The 12,625-nt window shown below is 42.3% G+C and overlaps 1 protein-coding gene across 1 annotated transcript in view; it reads right to left on the bottom strand.

Moving 5' to 3' along the window:
* LOC116974281 (sodium/hydrogen exchanger 2-like) overlaps positions 1-12,625 on the bottom strand; it is a 77,868-nt gene that overhangs the window by 11,489 nt on the left and 53,754 nt on the right. The window contains exons 7-10 of the mRNA XM_033022598.1: positions 11,292-11,362; positions 4,327-4,488; positions 3,331-3,427; positions 1,812-1,934 (exon numbers count right to left, since the gene is read on the bottom strand). Coding sequence (XP_032878489.1) covers positions 1,812-1,934; positions 3,331-3,427; positions 4,327-4,488; positions 11,292-11,362 — 453 coding nt within the window. The remainder of the gene's footprint in view (positions 1-1,811; positions 1,935-3,330; positions 3,428-4,326; positions 4,489-11,291; positions 11,363-12,625) is intronic.

Raw genomic sequence — 12,625 nt, 5'->3', positions numbered from 1 at the left:
GAGGAAGATGCTGCAGTCAATCATAAAAGATGAAATAGCGGCACATTTGGATAGCAGTAACAGGATCAGTCCGATTCAGCATGGATTTACAAAGGGGAAATCATGCTCGACTAATCTTCTGGAATTTTGAGGATGTAACTAGGACAATGGACAAGGGAGAGCCAGTGGGTGTAGTGTACCTGGACTTTCAGAAAGCATTTGATAAGATCCCACATGGGAGATTAGTGGGCAAAATTAGGGCACATGGTATTGGGGGTAGAGTGCTGATATGGATGGAAAATTGGTTGGCAGACAGGAACAAAGAGTAGGGATTAAAGGGTCCCTTTCAGAATGGCAGGCAGTGACTAGTGGGGTACCGCAAGGCTTGGTGCTGGGACCGCAGCTATTTACAATATATATTAATGATTTAGATTGAAGGGATTACAAGTAACATTAGCAAATTTGCAGAGGACACAAAGCTGGGTGGCAGTGTGAACTGTGAAGAGGATGCTATGAGAATGCAGGGTGACTTGGACAGGTTGGGTCAGTGGGCAGAAAAACAGCAAGGTAGATTACTATCTAAATGGTGTCAAGTTGGGAAAAGGGAAAGTACAATGGGATTGGGGGTCCTTGTTCATCAGTCAATAAAAGTAAGCAAGCAGGTACAGCAGGCAGTGAAGAAAGCGAATGGCATGTTGGCCTTTATAACAAGAGGAGTTGAGTATAGGAGCAAAGAGGTCCTTCTGCGGTTGTTCGGGCCCTAGTGAGACCACACCTGGAGTATTGTGTGCAGTTTTGGTCCCCTAATTTGAGGAAGGACATTCTTGCTATTGAGGGAGTGCAGCGTAGGTTTACAAGGTTAATTCCTGGGTTGGCGGGACTGTCATATGCTGAGAGAATGGAGTGGCTGGACTTGTACACTCTGGAGTTTAGAAAGATGAGAGGGGATCTTATTGAAACATATAAGATTAAGGGTTTGGACACGCTAGAGGCAGGAAACATGTTCCCGATGTTGGGGGAGTCTAGAACCAGGGGCCACAGTTTAAGAATATGGGGTAAGCCATTTAGCATGGAGACGAGGAAACACTTTTTCTCACAGATAGTGGTGAGTCAGTGGAATTCTCTGCTTCAGAGGGCAGTGGAGGCCGGTTCTCTGTATACTTTCAAGAGAGAGCTAGATAGGGCTCTTAAAGATAGCGTAGTCGAGGAATATGGGGAGAAGGCAGGAACGGGGTACTGATTGGGGATGATCAGCCATGATCACATTGAATGGCGGTGCTGGCTCGAAGGGCCGAATGGCCTACTCCTGCACTATTGTCTACACCTGAAGTACAAAATATACCCAAATTCATACAATTAACCTTTTTTAAAACTTGATATTCAGATTTCCAGTTACTTGGATTCATAATCATACCAATACTAAACAGGAAAATTTTACCGTACCAAATAATTTCCAAAATAGTTTTAAAGTAGTTTCAAAATAATTTACAACTTTTGGACATTAGAAAGGGGCCCTTTGGCCTACCGAGTCCGTGCTGACCACCGATCACCCCGTGTGTTAACACTATCCTACACACTTGGGACAATTTACAAGTTTATAATTAACCTACAGACCTCCACTTCTTTGGAGTGTGTCAGGAAACCGGAACACCCAGGAAAAACCCACATGGTCACAGGGAGAACGTACAAACTTTGCACAGACAGCACCCATATGCAGGATCAAACCTGGGTCTCTGGTGCTGTAAGGCAGCAACTCTACTGCTGCGCCACCGTGCCGCCCTGAGTTTCACCACTTTTCATGGTTCAAATGAACAGCATTTTCAAGGATTCACCTTCCGGGCTCTGGTAGTACTGCGCATACTATCCCGAAGACTCCCGTGTCGCCGGATTAGGATTTCTTTGACCTGATTCTCGGCGGTCTCTCTTGGCAGACTGTGCCTGTTGTATGATGGTGCCTGTAATTTAAAAAAAAATAATGGTCAGACTAGAAATCTTGGATTATTTTATTGTTATAAATATTGGAGCGCAAGTTGAACGCCAAGTAATTTGCTCAGTACAGACTTCATGTTCTTAGTAGTGCTCCTTCCAGATATATATTCAGAAAATGTTAGCATGTCCATGTTTGAAATGAATTGCAGAATGGCGCAGTAGGTAGAGCTGCTACCTCACAGCACCAGGGTCCCGGGTTAGATTCCAATCTCGGGTGCTGCCTGCGTCAAGATATACAACTCACTTGCGCATTTAATTGGAATGGTGAAAGGGTGTGACTCTTCCTTGATTATGCTGCTGGCCAGCATCAGGAGGAAGAGAAGAAAGGGGAAAATAATATGGAGAGGATTGTCATTGATTAGGAAAGTGGGATCAAAGAGCTGAATGGCCTATTCCTATTTTCTATGCATAGGCGCAGGTTTGAAATACATAGACAATAAAGGCACCAATACCAGCATTGCCTTCAACTGGTGAGCATCAGCAAGTGGTGCAGTGGATGGCATGGAGTGAATTTATAAACTAATGAACATATGGGTCAAACGCAGGCAAATGGGACAAGCCCAGGATGCCAACTTGGTTGACATAGACAAGGTGGCCAAAGAGCCCGTTTCCATGCTGTATAACTATGACTCCATGGCTATGAAACCACATGGAGGCAGGGCTCAGAAACTGCCCAAGGAGCACGATTCACTCATGAGAAGCACTTTTAGACAAATGAAATGAATAACAGTTATAAAACCAAGTTTTAACTCAAAGTCCATAAGAGATAAGAGCAGAATTAGGGCCATTTGGTCCATCAAGTCTGCTCTGCCATTCAATCATGGCTAATCTATTTCCCCCCTCAACCCCATTCTCCTGCCTTCTCCCCATTACTCGGCTGTTATCAGGCAACTAAACGGTCCTCTCATCACCTAGAGCGCGGTCCTAACCTGCTATCTACCTCATTGTAGACCTTTGAACTATATTTAATGAACTTTATTGGACTTCAATGTTATATCATTGTGCTGAATGTTGTACCTTTTATCCATTATCTTTGCACTGTGGACTGCTAGATGGTGCTCGTGTATGGTATTTTTGTTTTGATTGAATAGCTTGGTACACATGACAATAATAAATTAAACTAACGTTTGACACTATGAACTCTCACATTTGAAAGGAAAATGTTACAAGGAAATATGTAGCAAGTTCAGCAAGACTTTGACCCAATACCTTGACCATTCTTTTCACCTACAGATGCTGCTCGACTCCCTGAGCTCCTCCAGCAGATTGTTTATTGCAAAGACTGGAATTGGAGCAATTCCTCGTGTCTGACATACCAGTTTTACCCCGTGTTCAGCAGCCACTGTAGATGGTTAAACTTACTCTTTGTCTGATCCGGTACAGACTCTTAGCCAAGATTTCTTTCATATTCTTCAATTCATCTGAGGAAATATTTTGAACCTCTTTGGGTATTTTACCCCTGGAAATTCAGATAAAAATAGAACAAAATTAACTAGAGTTGTACAACATGGAAGGCCTTTGTACAACATGGAAGGCCTTTGCTGGTCAAGATGTCCCATCGATGCTAGTCCCACCCGCCCATGTTTGATCCATATCCATCTAAACCTTTCTTATCCATGTACCTGCCCAAATGTCTTTGTGTTAATGTACCCACTTCAACTACCTCCTCTGACAGTCCGTTACATATACCCACTGTGTGAACTGGGTTGTGATTCACTTAAAATTAAATGCAAAAATAATACAGCTCTCAAAGCAAAATACAAACAAATTGGAGACATAAGAAACTACAGATAGTCAAATCTTCTGCAAGATACAAAGTACTTGAAGAACTCAGCAGGTCCAGCAGCATCTGGAGAGCTAATGGTGTTTCAAGTCGGGCCCATCTCCAATCTTTGAGTACGAAGGAGGGTCTGGACCTGAAATTCTATCTGTCCATTCCATTCCTTCCCTAGATGCTACCTGACCCGTAGAGTTCCTCCAGTACTTTGCATCCAGCAGAGTTTGAAGACACCAAGTGTTGGTAATAGAAAAAAGGAGGATCTGGACAGTCAAGAAGTGAAATTAGTCTGGACTTCTTTGCTCAGAGCTGCTCCGTTTGAACGCAGAGGGAGGAATTATTCCCTTTTCATTTATTTTCCTTCCAAATAAAAGCTTGCTCCAAACAAAAGGGTGTTCATGAAAGCTAAATGAAGCTTTAACAGAATAGCAATTTATTCACAAAATATGAAAGAAGCCTCAGCTTTATAAGATTGGGAACACTCAGGACCAATTTGCCAAAACATATTTGATTTGGATTCTTAATTGTTTAATTACAACTTCTGACATTTTAAAATAATGTAAATGAAGTATTTTACTTACAGCAGAGATGCAGATGATGACACCTTGCTGAGTTCACCTGATTCAGCCATTTCAATGGCATGTTTTAATTCCAGCTTCTTATAAAGAGCAACAATACTATTCTTCGGTTCTTTACCCCGAATCAAGAGCTTGGCCAAATAACTGCGATCAAACTTCCTGGCTCTAAAGGTAAAGCCCAAGATCAAATGTGTTACTGGCTGCATGAAATACAACAAGTTACATAATTTACAATCATAAAAGGAGCTGATGCATTTTATAGCAGATGGTGTACAGGGCATCTCATATTCCTTTTAGTGATATCGTGTCCTCTGCCATCTTATCTAAAGGGACCCTTTGGCAGAGAGAGTAATAGTATCGTTTTCTGAGCAGAATGATTCATAGACAAAAGTATTCCAACTACTATAATCCTTTCAAAATAATCCATATAACACTGATGTTTAAGAAAGAAATGCAGATGAAAAAATCTAGACAAAAATGCTGGAGAAACTCAGCGGGTGAGGCAGCATCTATGGAGCGAAGGAATAGGTGAGAGCGGAGCTACGGGATATAGAGGAGACCCTGGTGAGAGCCTCATCTATAGTTGAAGAGGAGAATCCCTGTTCCCTAACAAATTAGGACATCTCCGATGCCCTGGTTTGGAACACCTCATCCTGGGTGCAGATGCGGCATAGACGGAGGAATTGGGAGTAGGGGATAAGAGTCCTTACAGGAAGCAGGGTGGGAAGAAGTTGTCCAGATACCCATGGGAGTCAGTGGGTTTGTGTAGATGTCGGTCAGTAGTCTGTTACCTGCGATGGAGATAGTGAGGTCTAGAAACGGTAGGGAGATGTCGGAAATGATCCAGGTGAATTTGAGTGCCGGATGGAAGTTAGTGGTGAAATGGATGAAGTCAGTAAGTTCTGCATGGGTGAAGGAGGTAGCACCAAGGCAGTCGTCGATGTAGCGGAGGTAGAGTTTGGGGATAGGGCCATGGTACGCCTGGAACAAGGATTGTTTGATGTACCCTACAAAGAGGCAGGTATAGCTGGGGCCCATGCGCTTGCACATAGCTACGCCTTGGATTTGGAGGAAATGGGAGGAGTCAAAGGAAAAGTTGTTGAGGGTAAGGACCAGCTCCGCTAGGTGGAGGAGAGTACCAGTAGACAGGGATTAGTTGGTTCTGCGGTCGAGGAAGAAACGCAAGGCTTCAACACCCTCCTGGTGTGGGATGGAATGACTGGACATCCGTGGTGAAGATGAGGGAATGGTGGCCTGGAAAACAGAAGTCATGGAGGAGACGAAGAGCGTGTGAGGTGTCTTGGACACAAGTCAGGAGGGATTTGACGAGGGAGAATAGGATGGAGTTGAGGCATGTGGAAATAAGTTCGGTGGGACATGAACAAGCAGAAACAATGGGTCCACCAGGACAGTCAGGGTTGTGTATATTGGGGAGAAGGTAAAATCGGGCCGTGCCGGGCTGGGGAACGATGAGGTTGGAGGCTTGGGAGGGCAGGGAGCCAGAAGTGATGAAGCCAGTGATAGTGTTAGAGATAATGGCCTGGTGCTCGTCTGTGGGGTCATGGTCCAAGGATAAGTAGGAGGAGGTGTCTGAGAGTTGGCACCTGGCCTCAGACCGGTAGAGATCAGCGCACCAGACTACCACGGCACCTCCCTTGTCGGCAGGTTTGATCACCCAGTCTGGGTTGTCGCAGTGAATGGAGGGCTGTATGTACCGGGGGGGGGGGGGGGAGAGAGAGAAAGAAAGAGGTTAGAGTGAGAAATGGGGTGGAGGAAGTTGAGGCGGTTGATGTCCCGCTGGCAGTTTAAAAATATACACTGATAGTCACACAGTATAGTCACACGCAGAGTGATCTACACAAACCAACTGAAGAGATGCAAAATCTGTTTGGTTTTTAGGTTTTCAGACTACACACATATGTAGAACAGCGGCATACCATCATGTCATTCTGAATTGTGTATACAACACAGCTTCTCCTTTAAGGTCAAAGAATGAAAGTGCTGACACAGCTACAATCTTTTTTTTAATTTCTTTTTTTTAAAAACAGTTTAGCCAATTATCTGGAACATGTATACGAGCTTTATTCAAGCTGAAATGACGTGGTTCCATGAACTTTATTGAGTTTGTCATTCATTCTTCAGAAATGTATTCTTAGAACCAGACGTCACAGTAGTTGTCCTCATGTCCAGCTCTTCACCACTACTTTCAGTCTTAAGAAGGGTCACAACCTGAAACGCCACCCACCCATTCATGCCTGACCTGCTGCCTGACCTGCTGAATTACTCCAGCACTTTGTGTTTATCTTTGGTATAAAACAGCAACTGCAGTTCTGTGCTTCTACATTTATCTGCAGTTCTGTGTTTCTAAACTAGATTTGATGAATGTTCGGCGGCTACTGACTCACCCGTCTCTACAAAGACTTTATCAGTAACAAGGCATAATTAGAAATTGTTGTGGCATAATCTCCATTTGTGTGAATGAGTGCAACTCCACCAACTTTCACAAGGGTTGACATTGTGAGGAAAAGCAGGTTACTTCTATTTGCATCCCATCCACCATCTTGTTGTTGACCTCTCCGCGGTGAGCCCTGTCAACTGACCTCAGTCAGGTGAACGACAACAAACAGAGGCAGCAGCAGCGCCGCGGCTTGGCGCCAACCCGGAGAATGCACCCTTTTTAGTGCGGGCACCTGCGGATGTCAAACCGGGTGGCATCACCCTGCTGTAGACTTCTGCTGCCATCACCAGCACACCACGCATGCACCGTCCACAAGATCCATTAGAGCAACTTGCCAAAGCTTCTTCATCAGTACCTCCCAAACCCATGCCACTGACCACCTAGAAAGACAAGGGCAGCAGGTGCATGGGAAAACCATCATTACCAAGTTACACCATTCAAACTTGGCAAACCCGACTGTAGAAACACAGAATGCAGATGCTGGTTTACCAAAGAAAGACACAAAATGCTGGAGTAACTGAGTGGGTCAGGTGGCATTCCTGGAGAATGTGGATAGGTGACGTTTCAGGACTGAAGAAGGGTCCCGACCAGAAATGTCACCTATCCATGTTCTCCAGAGAAGCTGACAAACCTGACTGGGTAGATTACTTGAAATAGTAAATATTATTAATTAAGAATATTTTTGCTTCATCCCAAGAGTCAAAGTCCTCCTTCAAAGTTCTCCTTCATGTGATAATTTCTTGAAACAAAAATTGCAATGCATAATCATTAGCAATGATTTTTCTTTTAGTGTCCCACATTAAACAAAGAACAAAATGTAACACAGTAGCAATAAAAATAGAATCATTAGTTCTACAGATAGTGTTGGTTTATAGTTCTTGCCCTTCAACTTCAGGAAACCCATTCTTCACAATATCACCAGTTATTATAAGGGCTTGCTGGAACTAATATTCAATGATAAAATGGCAAGTCAAAAGACATTAAAATAAAAAACTGTAGAAGCGGCAATGTAAAATAAAAAATAGAAAATGGTAGAAATTCTCAGGAGAACATGCCACACCTGTGGGAAGAGAAACGAGCAAGTTAAAATTTCAGGTTCAAAACCATTTGAGCAGAAATGTTAACTGTGTTTCACATCGTTTTTTGGTGCTGGGACCGTAACTATTTACAATACACATTGATGATTTAGATAAAGGGATCAAAAGTAACATTAGCAAATTTGCAGAGAACACAAAGCTGGATGGCAGTGTGATCTGTGAGGAGGATGCTATGAGGATGCAGGGTCACTTGGACAGGTTGGATGAGTGGGCAGTTGCAGTTTAATGGTATAACTGTGAGGTTATCCACTTTGGTGGCAAAAACAAGAAGGCAGAATATTATCTGAATGGTGTCAAGTTGGGAAAAGGTGAAGTACAACGAGATCTGGGGTCCTTGTTCACCAGTCACTGAAAGTAAGCATGCAGGTACAGCAGGCAGTGAAGAAAGCAAATGGCATGTTGGCCTTCATAACAAGAGGATTTGACTATAGGAGCAAAGAGGTCCTTCTGCAGTTGTACAGGGCCCTAGTGAGACCACACCTGGAGTATTGTGTGGAGTTTCGGTCTCCAAATTTGAGGAAGAACATTCTTGCTATTGAGGGAGTGCAGCGTAGTTTCACAAGGTTAATTCCCGGGATGTCTGGACTGTCATATGTTGAAAGAATGGAGCAACTGGGCTTGGATACACTGGAATTTAGAAAGATGAGAGGGGATCTTATTGAAACATAAGATTATTAAGAGATTGGACACGCTAGAGGCAGGAAACATGTTCCCGATGTTGGGGGAGTCCAGAACCAGGGGCCAGAGTTCAGGAATAAGGGGTAGGTCATTTAAAAGGAAGACGAGGATAATATTTCACCCAGAGTTGTGAATCTGTGAAATTCTCTGCCTCAGAAGGCAGTGGAGGCCGATTCTCTGGATGCTTTCAAGAGAGGATTAGTTAGAGCTCTGAAAGATAGCGGAGTCAAGGGATATGGGGAGAAGGCAGGAACGGGGTACTGATTGTGGATGATCAGCCATGATCAGAGTGAATGGCGATGCTGGCTCAAAGGGCTGAATGGTCTACTCCTGCACCCATTGTCTATTATTTTAGCTTCAAGGTAATTATCCTTAACAAGACATGATATTTTACATCAGCTAGAACAGAAGGAAATATTGGTGTCACACCTGTCATTTTGCTAAATGCTCTAAAGGTCTACAAACATTTAGTGCACTTTAGAACTATGATAGCTGTGACTGAGTATATACCTGTAATATTGTCAAAACACACATTTTATTCCATTCAATATTGGTTTCTTAATTCAAAGGGCAACTTCATTCTTTATAAAGTAAACATTTTCAATGCCTTTGAATATTGACAGAAAACTCTTTGTTCAATTGCCCATCAATACCAATGTGATGATTTCATCAGTCATTTATATTGCTCTTCACTTCATTTGCTTTATTCCAGTAGAGGGAAGCATTACAATACCTTAAAGCACCAGATGCACTGTACTTCTAAAGTGTTATTCATTGACGTATAGTTGAGCAAAAGTAATATAAAAGGAACAAAGCTCTTTAAAAAACAAAAATACATTTTCATATTGCATTACCTTAAGGACTAGAATTTAACTGGTTAAATATATTAAGCACTTTAAAATAAAAACAATTATGTTGGCTCAATCCTAGCAAAATACACTGTATACAGGGAATTGCAATACTGGCAGTTGGTGCATTTTGTTTTAAAAATGAACAGTTCCTTTAATATATACATTACTAGAGCTCCTAAAACAAACATCCAAGGTAGCAGGCATGCTGCGTGTGCATCTGAATGCATGGACATACAATGCTTGAAAAAACGTTGAATGGTATCAGTATTCATTCTAGAGCAGAAGCTTAGAGCTTCAACAAACATATAGATTAAGTGTTCCACCATGCATATAAACCATGACCTCACTGAGACATATATACTGTGACTTATTTGTAACATTAAAAATTGTGATCAAAATGGCATATCAGCTAGTTTCTCATCAGGATGGTCAAAAGATATTGATGACAGTATTTAACAGATTTTAAATGTGGTCGTAGCAAAATATATATATTTTAAAACAAGAATCAAGAGTGTTCTAGTGTCATACATCCCAAAACAGAATGGTGCATTCTTTCTCTTATCCCTCTCCAATATGGTGAGTTTGCCCAAATGGGGCATAGGAACTAACAGAAGACAAAAGATGCTGGAATCATGAACAAAACAAGATCTCAACATGTCAGACAACATCTGCGGAGGAATGGACAAACACTTGTTTTTTTCAAAAAATTTAACCCTTGTGCTTTGCCAGCGGGGCTCAAGTTATAAGATCATAAGGAATAGGAGTAGAATTTGGCCATTCAGCCCATCAAGTCTACTCTGCCATTCAATCATGGCTGATCTATCTCTCCCTCCTAACCCCATTCACCTAGCCTTCTCCCAATAACCTCCGACACCTGTACTAATCCAGAATCTAACTATCTCTGCCTTAAAAATATCCATTGACTTGGCCTCTACAGCCTTCTGTGGCAAAGAATTCCACAAATTCACCACCCTCTGATGAAAGAAATATCTCCTCATCTCCTTCCTACAAGAACGTCCTTTAATTCTGAGGTTATGATCTCTAGTTCTAGACTCTCCCACTAATGGAAACATCCTCTCCACATCCACTCTATCCAAGCATTTCACTACTCTGAATGTTTCAATGAGGTCCACCCTCATTCTTCTGAACTCCAGCGAGTACAGGCCTGGTGCTAACAAAAGCTCATTATAGTTTAACCTACTCATTCCTGGGATCATTCTTGTAAACCTCCTCTGGACACCGTCTAGAGCCAGCACACGGTTCCTCAAATATGGTGCCCAAAATTGCTCACTATATTCCAAATCCATATTCCAACTTCTGATTTATGACAGCATCTAGAAGCATAAATGTGTCATACAAATGCAAATGGTTCCAAGGTTAGCATTCAGTTAATGATTCATTTTACAAAAACGTTGTATATATTAAATAAAATAGCTGAATTTATTTGGTATTTACAAAAAAATAACAAATGCTGAGTAACTCCGAGAGAGGCAGCATCTCTGGAGAACATGGATAGATGAAGCTTCAGATCAGGATAATTCTTCAGACTGATTGTGGTGGGGGTGGGCAGGAAGAAAACGAAGAGAGGAGAGGAAGGACAAAGCCTGGCACCTGGCAGGTATTAGGTTGATTCAGGTAAGTGGGGGATGATGGTTAAAAGCCAGAGATGAAAAGACAGAAGGGGCAAGACTAAAAGATTGAAAAATTCCAAATTGTAAAGCTAGAAGAAGGAATGTAGGTGGAAGTGGAGGGGGTGAAGATTTGGCATTTAGTTTCCTTGAAAGATAATTGGACAAAAACAATCCGTGCAAAACAAGAATGTTTTAAACATGAATTAGAGGCTTTTACTTTATCACAACATGGATATGAAGCAATCATTCATACTTGTCTCTTAGGTTGTGGTGACTCCATTGTCCACAGACGTCCACAACTCCAGCCAACACATGGTCAAATAACTAGACATGGAAATGAAATTTAGGATTAAACACTTAATATTTTTCCTGCAAGTTTTTTTCTAAACAACCAGATGAGTTCTCATGCTGGAATAAGCAGGAGTGTTTCAGTTTGTGTCTGGACTGTGATGATCATACTTCAAGGGATGGGGAGCCCTAAACATCATTTGACATTCCCTTCCATGCACATCCATTACTTCCAGCGGCAGAAGCAGAGGTGTCCAAAGGCTGACTTAACATTGCGTTTTCAGCTTGCACTTTAAGACACAGAAAATTAAATAGACTTCCCTTTTGGTTTGACTAGTCTTTGACTAGAGAGCGGTACCGAGCTACTACTTATCTCATTGGAAACCCTCATACTACCTTTAATCAGACTTTACAAGTTCGCAAGTTATGGGAGTAGAATTAGGCCATTCGCCCATCGAGTCTACTCCGCCATTCAATCATGGATGATCTCTGCCTCCTAATCCCATTTTCCTGCCTTCTCCCCATAACCCTTGACACCCATTCTAATCAAGAAGTTGTCTATCTCTGCTTTAAAAATATCCACTAACTCGGCCTTCACCCCTCTGTGGCAATGAGTTCCACAGATTAACTACCCTCTGACTAAAGAAGTTCCTCCTCACCTCCTTTCTGAAAGAGCGCTCTTTAATTCTTAGGCCATAACCTCTGGGTTTAGACACTCCCACCAGTGGAAGTATCCTTTCCACATCCACTCTATCTGTGCCTTTCATTATTCTGTAAGTTTCAATGAGGTCCTCTCTCAACCTTCTAAACTCCAGTGAGAAGAGGCCGAGGGCTCTCAAGCGCTCATCATATGCTAACCCACTCATTCCTGGAATTATTCTTGTAAACCTTCTCTGGACCCTTTCCCAAACATCCTCAGATCTGGGGCCCAAATTTTCTCTATTTGGGCAAGACTTTACCTTGCACTAAACATTATTCCCTTTATCTTGCATCTGTATACTTTGGAAGGCTCAATTGTAATAATGTATTGTCTTTCCACTGACTGGTTAGCGGCAACAAAAGCTTTTCAATGCTCCTCGGTACATGTGGCAAACAAAATGCAACACCTCACACTTATCTGTATTAAATGTCAAGAACCATTTCTCAGCTCACCTGCCCAACTTAAAGATCCTGCAAGAAATGAATTTAGAGGAGACTTCAGTGATATGAAAATTTGAGGCCATAGTGGTGTTGAAACATAGGTAATGTAGAACTTGCAGCACTGCACATTTGGAAGATAATGTGAATCTCAAATGAACC

The sequence above is a fragment of the Amblyraja radiata genome, chromosome 6, assembly GCF_010909765.2.
Source record: "Amblyraja radiata isolate CabotCenter1 chromosome 6, sAmbRad1.1.pri, whole genome shotgun sequence".
NCBI lineage: Eukaryota > Metazoa > Chordata > Chondrichthyes > Rajiformes > Rajidae > Amblyraja > Amblyraja radiata.
Note: the sequence above shows the minus strand (reverse complement) of the source record. Positions and strands in the feature narration are given on the sequence as shown.